The sequence below is a fragment of the Passer montanus genome, unplaced genomic scaffold (assembly GCF_014805655.1).
Source record: "Passer montanus isolate IOZ18808 unplaced genomic scaffold, ASM1480565v1 scaffold91, whole genome shotgun sequence".
Lineage (NCBI taxonomy): Eukaryota > Metazoa > Chordata > Aves > Passeriformes > Passeridae > Passer > Passer montanus.
This window is the reverse complement of record NW_024374479.1, coordinates 2,084,100-2,099,547: the sequence shown is the minus strand read 5'-3', so window position 1 is coordinate 2,099,547 and position 15,448 is coordinate 2,084,100. Positions and strand designations below refer to the sequence as shown.

Here is a 15,448-nt window from a genome sequence, read left to right as displayed (position 1 = left end):
TTGGGGGCCGGAGCGTGGGCCCGACGCTGCCGGGCGAGGAAGCGCTTCGTCCCCGCCTTCCCCTCGAACCCCCCGTGTGCTCTTGCTGATCCTCTTTCAGGAGGAACGCAGTCTGCTCAGATGTACGAAGTTTGAGTCATTATTTGGGATGTTCTGAGACCGTTTTTCCCCTAGCGTTCCCAGTTCCTTTCCACGTTGTGTATCTCGTAGTCCCGCCTGGCTCTTCTACCGCTTTGCTGCACCCTTAGAAGCTGCTAGGCAGTTTCTTTATATCCCCTCACAGCTGTCCCCTCAGCACTAGTACTGCAGCGGTACAGAAATCTAGCCCTCGCTGATAGATCTTTCTTACAAAAGAGGTACCACAAATTAAACTCTGTCGATATTTCAGCTTTCCTTTCCTAGCAGAATGATTTTTGCTCTAAAGATCTGTCAGCAGCTTTTGGGGTGCTAAGGCAATAGATGGATGTCCTAGTCTAACTAATAGATTTAACTTAGTGTGTCTTTTTGCTGACACAGCCTTAGGGGGAAGTTTTGGATTACAGCAGGAGCAAGAACAGTATTCCTTTAAAAAACTGACCTCTCTAAGGCTAAATATGTTGAAAAAAATTTGTTGAAGATGAATGAGTTTGTAGGTCTGGTTCTTGAAAATAGATTAAATTTGATCGTAAGGTAATTTTAAGTTAGGGTTTGGGGTTTTTTTTCCCTTTTGTTTTTGAGCCTTGCTAAACAACCAAAGTGGTTAGAAACATGTTTGATATTGAAAAAGGCAGGGTTTTTAAAATGTCTTTACATTTGAAAACCAGATGACTTGAGTCTGAAGACATAAAAATAAGAGCTAACAATTGTGTAGCTCTATGAAGTGTCACATTCCCACCACAGAAACTTAACTGAAGCCACATTTCCAGATACTGTAAAGCAAGCTGTGAAGGTACATTGTGTTCTTGTATGTCAGCCTATTTTTTGTGTATATATGTTACACACATACATATATTTATCTGTATCTACCTTAAAATAGCGTTCTGTTGTATATAAGGGATGGATCAGTTAAAATAAAGGTATTCCCAAGACTGTCTAGGTACTCCCAAGCAAAATACCATCAACAAGAGCAGTACATTTCTCTCAAGACCACAGAGGTTTGCCTGAAAGAGTAGAAATATTCTTAGGTACAGAAGTCAGGACAAAATAACAAGCTGGCTATTTCATTCAGGTTGATCACTGCTGTTTGTGAAAAAGCATGGAATAGTACTAGCATTTAAATGTGATATTGTTCCTGCGGGAAGTTTGGCCTACTTTGTTGAAACTAATTTTCTGGATTTCTTATTCTGCACTTGTGAAAAGAGCCCAGTGGATACCGAGTGTAGTAAGAATTTCCTCAAAATGAAGTTTCTTATAAGTCTGGACACTTTCTAAAGCATTTAGTAGCCTAGTATTTTTTTGATGCTTTGGCCCACATAACATTTTCCTTGCTGAGTGTTTCTTAGTGTTTTCTCTGAGGTGTAATTAACTGTGAACAGTGGTTTCTCCTAGACAGGCGCAATTTCTTCTTTCATAGCATCTTCCCCATCAAAGCCTGCTCAGAAATAAGCTTTCTATTTTTATCATGGGTCAGAAGCACAGCTTGTGGTGATTAACACAGCGGCACTGAAGGCTTAGATAGAGCCTCACCTAGAAGCTGCTATCCAGCAAAGCTTGGATTGTCAGATTACATGACAAATGTGTGAACATATTTGTAGGAGTCCCAGAATGATTTTGTGTCTTTTTGGGGATGCTAAATGTGGGTAGAATGAACCTTCTACCACTGTATTTCTGGAAGGAGCAATGTTGGAGGTGACAAAATTGAATTAATTTCCCATAAATCCAAAGTTTTCTTGTGGGATCTCGAAAAAAATTAATTTTAACTTAGTGATTTATGATTTCATCTATTGAGAAGTACCATAACTGGCAAGGAATATTTGCAGCACCAAGCAGTTCAGTTTTTTAAGGAAGCTTTCAGTAAAAAAAGTGAAGTAACTGCAGTTATCTGTAGCTGGGAAACTGATGACTCAGACCCTATTCATGCTTTTGAAAGACTGTTTTATGAGTTTCATCAGAGCTGTGGGTGATCTGTAGAGGAATTTGAAGTCAGAGTTTGTATGCAAGGATGCCTGCAGTGGTGTCTAATGATTGATCCATCACGCACCACTAACAGAATATCCTTTTGGAGGTTTTTTTAATCTTTGGGTGGTGAGGCTACAGCAGAGACCAGCACCAGGGAATTTCACCATTTCTTTTATCTACAGAGGTATATCACCAGGTCAAAAAAGAACTGCTGAAGCAGCACTCTGCCTTAGAAGGGGAAAGAAAGTATTGGAGTTTGCTTTGACCCTGCTACACCCTTGTGTGTAAGCATTTGTAACTGGTGACATTTTCCCATCAATAACAAAAGGGTATATTCCAAACTTGATGAACAGGACTGGAGCTGCATAGCTCCCATGAATGCTAATAAGAATACAGCCTTTCTCTATTCCCGTGTAAGTTACTTTGCATATCCTAATAGTGCATTCTCAATGAGCAACAGGGTCAGTGTTGATCACACCATGGCATTCCAATAGCATCTGCATGGATCTGTACCACATTCCTCTTGTTCATGTTATTTATTGTGCAACCTGATCAGAGCTAGGAAGTTAAGTATACACATAGAAATATTAGGAAGATCTTAAGAAATTTTTAGAAAGGAGTTGTAAGGAAGGTGTGGAGGGGCGATATAACTTGTTAATAATTTTTTATTAAAATCTCAAACGTATTCTTTCTGTCTGGAAGCTATTCCACGTCATGTGCTACCATTGTTTTTGTAAATCATTCTATGATTTGGTACCACCAGTCTAGATTTACATTTCGATAACTAGTGTCAAAGTGTCTAAATGTATCTTTTAATTTCTTGAGTGATATGACAAATTTTTACTCATTAAGGGATTCACAGAGAAATACATATACAGCCTTTGTCTGTCTCTGCTTCCCCGCTTGGTAATTGGGAATGGTAGTGCAGTTGTAGGCAATAGTAATGTCAATGTAGCTCTGCAGCTCCAGTAAATACCAAAGGAAGTTATTAAGACATGACTGTAAGATGCAGTAAGAGGAATTTCTTAAGATCTTTATAACAGTATGCAAGAAGCAAATAATGCTAAATCTACAGACAGTGCATAGTCTATTCTCCAGTAGAAATATTTGCATGTATACATTTAGCTGCAATCATAGACCCTTAATATCACTAAGTCCAACCACTGATCCTCAAAACTACCATAAATCCTTTTTATTTAGCGAGGGTCCAAAAACAAAAATGGGTCAAAAATGACCACAGAATTTGTTTAATTTAATTGTTTAATTATTGTTATGGTTTAAATGACAGTAAATGAAAAAATACAATTGGATTGAGACTGTATTTTCCCTGTGTAATATTTTACATATTTGCTGTTCCCCTTTGGTTACTTGATGGGAATCAGTAACTTTTAAAATTAACTGCATTAATTTAATATGTATCCATAATAGAAATATGCTGTGTGCCTTTTACAATGCAGCCTGTAGGGTGCATTGGTTGTTTGATATTTTATTTTCAAAAAACTGTAGATAACTGCATATTTGCTTCTGATTTACTGCTTAAGTACCTCTGAATAAGAAAATCTATCAGGGAGCCCATTCAGTTATGATAAAAAGTATGGAAAAATGCAGTACAGTTTCTGGAAAATTTCTTTTGAATTATTCACAGATGGATTTTGTTATTAGATATGGAATTCCTATCTGTTGATGAATAACTGTTTTGGTAGTGTAATAGATGAAATTATTTTTTGAGTGGGTTTTGGGGTTTTTTTTCTTTTTTCTTTGGTTGTTTGGGGTTTTTCCTTGGGTTTTTTCTGGTTGGTTGTTTTTTGGCTTTTGTTTGTTTGCTTTAAAGATTATCATAGATTCTTTCCAATTTTTACGGGATGATTGTAATAAATCCAATCAATAACTATTACTATTTCATATGTTTTCCCTGGGTAAAGTAAGGAAACCTTTAAGTATTTATCTTCTTTTTCTTCTGACAGAATATTTGCACTGTCTTCAAGTCTTTATCTCATTTGTTTTTAATTAATTAAGCATTCAGAGTTTATTGGCTTCTGTTTTCTGCTTTCTCTAGGTCTCAGTTTTTGGGAATCTGATTTATTTAGATCCTCTGTGGGTTTCAGCATTGTTTTTAAAATGCAGATACCAGTATTCATACAATCTCAAATATCCACCCCTACAGTACCATGGAGAAAAGTAATTCCACCACCTCAACTGCTTGTCACTAATATGCTGTTGATGTATCTGAAGATGACATGTGCTTATTTTTTCTTTCCCAGTCACAGAATCACATTGGACACTTATGGTGAGCTGCTTGTCTGCTTGAGTTTGTTCAGAGGAAAATTATTCAGAAGACCTTTATTTTAGCTTTGAAGGTATTCACCAGTGTTAATATGACTTGTTTTAATGGCACCAGTTTGCTTGTATTACTGAGCTGTATGACTGTAATACTCTCATTCCCATTCCACTAATATTGATAACACAAACCTTCAGTTGTGAGTTTTGTATTTACAGGGAGAGAGTGTGGAGATCTATTTTTAACCCTTGTTGAACTACATAATACAAATATTTTTGTGTCTTCATAATGAAATTCTGTGACTCTGACAAAAGATACTTGGGTCTCCACATCTTCCTCTCTTGCAGTTGTTTTTGATGGTCAGTGTGATTTGTTCTAAGAGTCACACCAGGTAGGAATTACAGGAGAAATGGGAGAGCTCTGATGATTACAATTGACTTTGGTACACGTCAGCATACAAAAGGATATAAAATGCTGCTGGATCCTGGGCCAGTGGGGCAAACCTGGGGCTGCAGGCTGCTTATGTGTAGATCCCCCATCAACAGGGATTCCTGCAGGGTACATCCAGCCTGAAGGTAGGGAATACTTCTGTGTGGGTGAGTAAAAGCAGTAAGATCCAGTCACATATGGAGATAAAATGCTAAAGTAGCTCCATAGGTGCTTTGTTGCTTTGTAACTGTGCATTCTCTAAGGTCAGAATCTGTAAACCTGTATGTTGCTGAGCTTGCTGATATTAAAACCGTTTAAACCTGCTTATGCTATATATCATATTGACAAAGGTTGTATCTTAATTGTTACAGATTTTCATTGCTTACAAGTTTCTACAGTGGATGTATTCCAAATTGGTACATTGTTACCTGCACCTACAGCTGAGAAAAGCTTTCTCTGGCCAACTGTCCTTTGATGTCTTTCCACTGAGAAGTGGAAAAGTGCCTTCATACTGGCATCGGTACCCCTGCAATCCTGTCAGCTCTGCAGCTGCCTCTTCCATGTCTGTTCTGTTCTTACCATGTGAGCAGTGGCCTATAGGCCAGGAAGAGAATTCTCTGAAATATCCTAGCATTACTTTCATCCTTTGTTGTAAGCTGCTTCTGGCTGGAAGCAGCAGAAGTGGTATAGGCTGAGCAGCTTTTTATCAAAGAGAGAGGGAATAGTAGAAGGGAATGGGAGCTGGACCAGGGAGGCTATCTCATGGAAAGGGTCTGATTCAGTCATAAAAATCTTCAATATAGAAACAGGTGTAACTTCCACAGCCTGCTAAACTCTGTTTTTAATGAGCCTTCAGTTTTCACCTATAAAGGCATGTGAGTCTAAATGAAACTGTAGGATTAATACTCAGTGCTCCTGATATTAGTAGTAAGTAATAATATTGTAGTTGTAAGCATCTTACTATGCTTGCTTTCAAATTTTCCATATAAAATTGATTACAACAAAAAATATATATAGCTACTTGTAATCTCAAATACTTACCAGTATACAGTTTAAGAAATGTTTGTTTTTCATACAAAACATGTTTGTTTCAATTTTGCATCTGTAATTTTTTGATAAATATGGCATATATAAAAAAATAAGAAAATACTTGTAAAATAAATAGTCATATTCAGCTTTTTAAAGCACTCAACATATGATTGCAAATATTCAGTTTATGACAAATATGAGAATGATCTACTAGAAACAGTCTCTTTGAAGGGAGCATGTTAATGAATTTTAAAATAGATTCCTGCCACCCTTATTTTTTTGCAACTTTTGTCTTTCTATTTGATTCAGCTTCTATACAGGACAGCTAAACACATTGAAACCTTTAAGTTCTTTTAGAGAGTATCAGGGATGTGAATGCAAATGTGTTAATAGTAATCTTCATGGCATCAGTAAGTGTTTATAAGGTATTAATATGCCTACTGTGACAAATTGTATTTAGTGGGAAGCAACAAGGAGTTTGTTTTATTTGTTCCTTCTCCCTCAAGTAATAAATCTTAAAAGCTTCAATATTGATTCAATGAAATGAATGGTTGAATTGTTCTGAAGAGACTCTGGCAAATGGACAAATGCTTCCATGGTTACGTTGAGCTATGCAGTATGGTTACTGAACTTTGCTGGTTTCCTCCCTCTGCCATTGAAATAGAATAACAAGCCACAGGGAAGCACCACACATGGTGAGTGTAAACTGAAAACAATTTTAAAAGATCAAGTTAGCTGATCTTATACAGATTTTAAACAATATAGGTTTTATTATTTTATACTCTGTGCCCTAAACATGTGTTTCAGTAGTTTCTCCTTCGTATATCGCTTTCCCATGGAATGTTTTTATTTCTTGCCTGAACAACATCTCTTGATTTGGAATGCCACAAATTAAAAGACCATGTGAAAGTATGTTTCATAGTACTGTTACATGAGTTATATTTTTGTAGGAATATTTATGTATTAAATGGTGTGCCTGCCTCAATGCGGGCCTCTGCAATACCTAGATAGCAAATAACAGATCATGTGTAGAACTTTTATATGCTGATGCTTTAGGATCCTTTGCAATATTAACATAATTAAGTGGTTTTATTTTCAATCTGCTTGCATTTGAGGTACTCAAATTTCATATGTCACAGGGAATAAATTATTATAAATGCACTACATTTTAGAAAAACAATACAGAACAATGACATACAGTTATTTCATTAGAAATAACATTTTAAAATGTTGCTGATCAAGTATTGCATTAATGGAAGGGAATTCTGAATGTCTTGAAAGCACAACTGAAACTGTATGTATGAAAAGCAGATTTATTGACAATAGTTACATTTTTTCCCTTGGAGACCGACCCCAAAATAAGCATGTTATCCACTGTATTCGCACTGTTTGTTTTCTCCTCTGTGTGCTTAACAGTCCTCAGAAGCACCATCTCAGCTTTGGAATGCTAAATTTTTTTAGCGCTTCTTTATAGAGGATGACTGCCAGGATTCCACACAGCCAGGAAAATAAATTCATACACATGGAATATAGTTACTTCTGAGACAAAAATTCTGGCCTTAAAGCTTTCCATTGAAAGTTTGTATTTTTTTGTAGGTACTTAATTTTACAGTTTCTCAAGTAATTTGTCTTTGATCCTGAGGGGGGAAGGTAATCAATTAGATAATATTTCAATGTTTCACTTAAAAAGAGAAGAGTCAATTCTTAAGTTGAAAAATATAGGGGACTTTGTGTTTTCAAGTGGTTATTTTCCTCATTTGAAAGGAAGCAAAGAGAATGCCTAGTTGTGAGCTGGGAAAGCAAGTTGTATGCAGCATCTGGAATCCTCTTGCTTTTATTTTTAAATAGTTTTTGTGAACTTTGAAATTAAGACCAGATTACATGTAGGGGATATGGAGAGGTTTTAATATTTTTATTATGTCTTACCTTCAGAAAAATGAGCTTTTGGTAACCATTCTATTTGAATTTCCAGTCTAGTGCTTGACATGCTCAGATGTTACGTGTTTTGATGGGTATTTGATGAGAAAACTACTTATTTGCTGGATAGAATGTACATTGTCAGTGACATGCTGCAAATGAAGAGGTGAACACACTTGAAGAAACAAGACTGTGACTTCATTTAGCAATAGTAACTGTGTAAGAGAAGCAGGCAGGCAGGTCTTGACGAGTTCTCATCTTGCTTCTTCTCCATGTGGCACAAAAGCTTGTAAGCATGCACTTTGGTTTGAAATGAGCTATGTAATATTGTAAGACCAAACCAGCCCTTCACAGATGACATTCTTGCATCATTAGAGTGACACAAAATGACCTAAATTGTCTCAAAATGGCATGATAGAGCTTGATCATCCAAATCTAAGATGCACTAAATTGAAACAAGGCAGTTATTTTTTCATTAAGTATTCATTTTTAGTGCAGTTTTGTATTTAAATTTACATTCGTAAAAAACCATGTCGCTTTTTGTGGAAGTCCAGTCAAATGAGAGTTCATTAATCAAAAAGTTATGATTATATGAATAGTGTTTCTGTTGTAATGTGAGTTAAAATATAACAGCCTTTAATGAGCAGATGCTAGGAACCACTTACTTTTTCCTACTACTAGGAATAATTCAAGTTTTTATGTTAAAAGCTCTTTTAAAACATCAGCATGCTTTATCTGCATACAAGTAAGGAGCTGTACCATAAAAAGATTAACCTTTATGAAATTGATTTTAGGAAGCATAAACAAATTAATATTTGTCCACTGAAAAAGAGCATGATGTGCTTGGAAGTTCGGTTTCTTAAATCTTTTACCTATATATGTCAGCACATGAACTAGTCTGGCACAAACTGATCAGTCAGAAGTATGTTGCTCAATTTTGTCATACAGTCTTCTCATTTTATTAGCATTGTTCTCATTTGTCTGGTTTTTTTTCTATTTCCTGCATGTCTTTGTTTATTTATCAGGAACCTATGCAGTAAAATCGAGAACATGACATTAAAGTACTCCCAGCCCAACAAAAGGATGTGGTAAAGTTCAGGAGAAAGAGCAGTGCAAGTGTCTCTCATCAGGTGTCACTTGGCAGTGGCTGAGTATTTCTCTGGCATTGGGTGGCTGGATAGAAGTCTCCAGAGTGCAGGCAGGAAAACCAAAAAGTTATCAGAAACCTCATTTCACATTTTGAAGAGACAACCCAACTGTGATCCTAAACTGCTATGGGATAGTGGGCCAGAAGTTTGCTAGGACAGACTAGTCAGGCTGTGAGATGAGCACATCTTTTTGGTTTAAGTCTTGGTTGGTTCTGCCCTCTTTTGAAGCCTGACTTAGCGTAGTTCCCTGAAGACTATGCTACTAAAGCCATGTTCTATAGTTCTGGCTTCTGTTTATTTCAATACTGACAGCTGGATGTGGTCCCCAGTGTGAATCACACTGAATAATAAGAGAGAAAGGAGACTGCAACCTAGATGCCAGCAAAACAAACAAATCAGAATCAAAAATCAAGCTACAGCTGCACATGCTGCACATGCACAGGGAAGGATATTAGTGCTTGTGGCCATCTCTAGCATGGTCTGTCTTGCAAAGTCACTCAGTACCATGGACCATCATTCAAAGAAAATCCACTTAGAAAAAACAAACTAACAGCTGACTACCAAGACCAAATGAATTTCTTGGAGGAAAATATTCTCTATCTTGCCATTGCTCTGTGAAGAAGCAAGATCAGCTTCAGTATCTGCCTGTATCTGGTGGATATTATGTTTTTTTGAAGTGCATTGTATTGGAGAGCTTAATTTATAAATAAGACATAAAAAATAACTTGTCTGTTATACCATAATTAAGCATTGATCTATGAAAGAGCTATGCACATGCTTCTTGTTCCTCATTCGGAGTAGTTGAAGCTGTGCAGGGCTAAAATTTCAAAACTTTTAAATCTCTTTGTTTGGTACTTGCATTCGAATAGGTGCTTAGCCCAGAATTCTGAAACTTGGATGTTTCAGGTGAAAACACAGGTGAATTTTAGTGGCATTTATGAATAAAAAAATTGTTGTAGCAGTTATGTTTGGTTTCTGATATTTGTAGATTAAGATTTCAGTACCTCTTACTGAAAACCAAATGGCACTGATATAACACAAAAATCTTGCTTAATAGAAACAAAAATGTAAAGAAGAGAAAATACACATGCCTGAAAAGCCTTTGTTAGATGTTTTTTTCTGCTTGCTCCTTTAAGTCATGTGTTCTTTCTCAGGGATTTGTTTCTAACTCCCTCTTCTGTGGTCTTTTCTTTCAGATGATGCCAATGAAGGGGAAAGGCAAGGTTTCAAAACAAATAAGCAAACTGTAGTCTGTTGTTTCTGGTGCTTTCAGTATTGGTTTACTTGCAGCAGAGCCATTTTTTGCTTACAGAGTTTTAATGATTTCAGAACAAAGGGTATCCAAAAAAAGAAGTGAGGTGTGTACTTAATACACCTTATTTACTGCTTTTATTGAAAAGAGAAGCTGAGGCTGACGCGGAGGCACAATTCTGTGCAATGCCAAATCTATTGTAGGTCCCATACCAGTCCTGATTGTTTGTCTCTGACATTTGTAAGAGTTGGGAGTGCAGTGTGGGCTGCATGCTGAGTTGTTAAAAGTGTGTGTGCAGTGTCTGATGTCAATCACCATCATCCTTCCAGCTGCTTGAGGACTATCACGATAAAATCCTATGGTAGCTCTCTCTCATCCTCACATGTAACAAAAGGAAGCACAGATCCCTGGAGTGGTATGATGAAAATTAAACAATTAGGAAATCCTTGGGATTTGAGAGAAAACATAGAGTGTTGAGTCAGATGGCACAGCAAAAAAGGTACAGTCATTTTGGGTCTGAATGCAGTTTTCTGGAAAGAGCCTGTGAGAATAACCATATGAATTACTGAGTCCAAGTCTGAGTTCTCATTCATCCTTACTTTTCTAGCTCAGTAATTAGCAATGTTTAATATGCTCAGGCCTTCTGTAATTGAGAACTAATGACTGCTGAGTCAGCCCCTCTGATAGCTGGTGGGAGGTGAGCTTTGTTCAGAGACTGGATGAAAAGAGGAAAACTTTAGATAAATCATATAAGCTGAAACAACATTGTAGAATAAAAGATAAAAATAATCTTATACCTCTAGTATCCTTTCAGCCAGTTGATCCAGAGAGGAAAAACAATATGGTATCTAGATTTTAAAGCTGAAATATAATAACAGTATGGTATTGAAAAACATGGTACTTACCTCTTCATGTTCATGCACTAAGTTCTCCCTGGTTGAAAATTCTGTACTATTAGTATTGGCTTTAGAGGGAATGTTCTTGATACTTTTTTATTTCTTTTTGCAAGATGAACTGGTGCTGGTACATGAGGTACATTAGGAATATGCATAATAAAGTATTGATCAAAAATATGGTCAGATATAAACCAAGGTGAACTAGTGCAAGAAGTGATTAAACATATAAAACACATTAGCAAAGAGAACAACTTGAATTCCTTTTACATGGGCACAACGTGAATTCCTTTTACATGCACAGCATAGTTGTTTAGAAGAAAAAAATGTTTGAATTTTTACGTGAATTCCTTTTACATGCACAGCATAGTTTAGAAGAAAAAAATGTTTGAATTTTTTAAAAAAGATATTTTTTGTAATGTTTGAATCATCTCAATATTTCTTCAACTCTTAAGAACTGTAGTTTGTTCTGATTATTAATGACTACTTTTCCATATGCATATTAGATTGTTCATGCCTTTATGAGTTATACTGCAAATTTTTATTTATCAACATTGATTTCTCTTTAGCTGTATACAGAGTTAATAGAGAAATTCTTCTTACCTAACAAAGCTAGGTAGTAGTCTGAGATAATTATTTGGACTCCCTGTTTTGTCAAAGGAGGGAAATAGCTATCTCTTAGAGGCAGTTCATACTATCCTGCTATGAGTTTACACTAGGCTGGATGGCTTGTTAGGTGGAATGCTTCTACTTTAAAACATCATTTTTTATAAGCAAAATGTTTCTTGTAAAGTGCTTTTTACTAAGTAATTTTTCTAACCTTTCATCATTCTCTAGCATCTTCTTTGCCTTTCCATGTTTGTTTACATTATTCCCAAATTATCATAACTCAGTACAGATTGAAGTAGTGACTAGGCTAATGACATCAGGAGGCATAGAGTATACTAGATTCTGTCTTGGTTTTGCCTGAATAGTTCTGTGCTCTATTTATTCCTTCTCTCCTTTACTGGATAAGAAGAAATTTTGATACTTATTTGCTATTAAGTGGGAGAATTTGTGTGTTTGAGGGCCAACACTGACAAGATCGGAGTGTTGCCTTTGTTTTTGTCTTGTGGCTCAGGATTTGCTTGCGGTGGTGGTGACTGTTAAAATATGAATTTGATATTAGCTACAGTGAGTCTGGAATGCTTCATCTAGAATTGGAAATGGTTTTTCTAACAGAGAATTATTTCTCCACCCTGAGCACTGAACCAAGATGAGCTGCATGTTCGGGTGCCACTGAGAACCTGAATCCAAAATCTGTCATAATCCAATAATAAAACCTGTCAGTTTTGCTGTGTAGAGTAATACAACAGTGTAGCCCAAGCTGAGTAAGACCTGCCAAGGCGCTGGTGGGAGGGGCTGCCTCTATCTCAATTACAGCAGTGCAGCGGGAATTGCTGGGCTTTGAAAAAATTTTGTCCTCTTCTATCCCATCCCCTTTTATCTCCACAGCAGCGGAAAGGCAGCAGCAGTCAGGAGAGGGAGGAGAGTGCTGGGCGCTACTCAGAACAGAGGGAGGAGTAGGAGGCGGGAATGCATAACGTGTGAGTGATAGGGGGTGCTCTGGCGGCTGGCGGAGTCCAGAAGACGCAGATGTTCCTGTCCCAGGGTCCAGGTACGTTTATTGTCCCTCTCTCTGAGGCACTAGTTGCTTTGGAAGCATCCTGTGTCAGCTGCAGAGATGTTCCCTGTCCAGCCCGATGTTCTGCAGGCAGCACCTGTTGCGGCACGGACCGGGTTTAGCAGCGTCACTGAGCCTGTCGCTCATCTATGAGGTGCTGCTGGAGGGTAACAGTCTCCTAAGGTTTCTGTTCTAGCAGCTTCTCTTTCTGCTGTGCAAAGCCGGGCAGGTGGAGACAATAGTCTTCCCAATGGAAAATTCTGTTCTCAGGGGATGCTATCAGAATGCAGCTCAGTCTGAAGCCAACAATTTTTGACTCTTAATAAAGAATAAAACATTGGCAGTTTAAATTAGGTGAAAATGGAAGGGGAGGAACTGCCTATGCACTGTGTATTTTAAAGTAGAGTGAAAGTAAGAATGAATTTTTCAAATAATTGTCTAATAAGAAATGAGTTCTAAACACTAATAATTACAATATGACATGTAAGTGATTACAGTTAGAAATACTGCTTTTATTTCTTGCTTTTAATGTGTTGATTCTACGTAAGACATTGCATAATTCACTCTTCCTAACCCAGATAAAGTTAAGTTCAAATGTATATGCAACTGCTTGCCAAAAATCATTCATTATTTTTAATGAATCTGTAATTGCTTTATAGTGCAGATGTGAAATAACATATGATTTTAAAAAATCCTATTAATTATATAGAAGCCAAAATGTTTGTGGCTTTTTTTTCGTTGTTTTTTTTTTTTTTTTTGATATACATGTTTTCTAGAGTAGATCTTTCAGTTAAGTATTAAGTATTTTGGGACTGTGCCATGAGGGCAGTTTAAGAACTGAAGGTAGAATGTGTTATATTTAGTTTATCTGTTCCTTAAGAACAAGCTTCTCCTACTCTAAACAAGGTTTGGTGTTGAAAGACTCAAAAGAACCAAATTCCTGAGGAAATCAAATAATTTGTGGCATAATAGGCTTAAAATTGAAATTGGCAAATGTTTGATAATATAAGAGCTACCACATTTCAAGGGTATACAATTTCTAATTTGTAGTTGTTACTGGTATTTATGTTTTTATATATTTCTAAAGTACGGTTTTGTGCTTTAGCAGTTTTCTAATACACTTTTGTGTTTTAATAGCTTTAGATGAAGAAAACAATGATGTTTACTAAATTTATATCTGAGAAAATTAATTAACACTGATAATGGGAGCACATGGTTATTAGATTGTTAGTGTGGTCTGTGTCCTGGACACATGAAAATCGATGGGAAAATGTTATCTGTTTTTTTGAAGACTACTGCTGGGCAGTTTATTTGTGCTATTAGTATTTTTAAGGTTGAAGAACAATGCTGGATGATTTTCAGATTGTTGGTGAATGAGATTGATCCTCATGCATTCAAATGTACTGTGCAACTCTTCCCTGAGAAATTGTTGTAAGCTTTATTTGAAAGACATTTTCAGAATTGGGTCTAAATCATAGCCTATATTAAAATCTCTACTATCCATGGAATTTTGTTATTTTAGCTTATTATCTTCAATATGTTTTCATTTGCTTTGGAATTCCATTTGAAAAATAGAGTGCTTAAACCTACAAATGCTTACATGAATATTTTAATTAGAATGTAAATATGATGACTGAAATTAAAGTATTGGAAAAGCTATGAAAGCATATTCTTTAGTTGTGTAACACTAAACAAAATACCACTACAGAGGTCTGTGAGGATCTCATTCATTGGGCAGCAATTATTTATAGCAATTTGTGAGAAAATATTGATGGTCTATAAATCACCTCTGACATTGTTACACATTGCTCTTCAGAATTGTGACAGGGTAACAATAAGGGAATATTTAATAACCATGCTTTTAAAATGGTCTATAAGGTTAACAGAACTTGAATTTTAGAATGTTTCATTGAAAAATTGGAAAAATATGTTCTTGCATCATACTTGGAAGAAAGGGATATTTAAAATTTGTCCCAGCTACATCAGAAGTGTTTTAGTCACAGGTGTTTTGGAAAGTATTGGAACAGTAAAATTTATCTATGACTCTTGCTATTATTTGAGATAGGATATCTGATGAAATTAGCTAAATTTTATTTCTGAATAATACCAACCTCTTTGAGGGTGTTCCTGATATCAGGTAAATTTAGTTGTTCACTAAGAAAAACCAAAATGTAGGTAGGTAAGAGTAAATAAAAAAATATACTGAAATTGTTTGCTTATGGACTATTAGGCCTCAACCTTCTAAAAATATGATCACATGCATAATTATTTTTACATGTGTAATCCTCTTGATCAGCTGTACTTATTTGTAGAAATTGTGCATGCATTTCAGCTCTACAAGATGGTTCAATTACAGTATAGCCACTATACATATGTAACTGTATGTAATATATATATATTATATATATATGTTTGTGTGTGTGTATATATATATAAAACTGTTATATACACATGAATATAACAGTTCTTTTCCTCTCTAGAAATAAGTATATATAGTGTTTAAATGCTTCTCCCAATATATATTAAGTGTCACTGCTGTTCAGTATCTCCATCATAACATTGAATTTTACAAAGACACTGCCGTCATTTGTAGGCGTTGTCATAATTCAAGAATTATGTCTGTCTGAGAGGAGCTGCATTACTATTTCTTAAGGAAAGAAAAAAATAAGGTTGACAGAGGGAAACAATATTAGCTGCTATTTGTCTTACACTCCAGGTGGACCCACTGTAATATATTTTACT

At 36.0% G+C, this 15,448-nt stretch overlaps 1 protein-coding gene across 2 annotated transcripts in view; it reads left to right on the top strand.

Annotated features, from left to right (window-relative positions):
- Positions 1-15,448, top strand: part of ADGRV1 (adhesion G protein-coupled receptor V1) — a 282,802-nt gene that overhangs the window by 459 nt on the left and 266,895 nt on the right. Inside the window, exons 2-3 of one of the 2 annotated variants that reach the window (XM_039695670.1) lie at positions 4,359-4,454; positions 12,538-12,700. In XM_039695670.1, the coding sequence (XP_039551604.1) occupies positions 12,679-12,700 (22 nt within the window). In that variant the 5' untranslated portion in view covers positions 4,359-4,454; positions 12,538-12,678. The remainder of the gene's footprint in view (positions 1-4,358; positions 4,455-12,537; positions 12,701-15,448) is intronic. The other variant, XM_039695669.1, reaches the window with a different exon arrangement.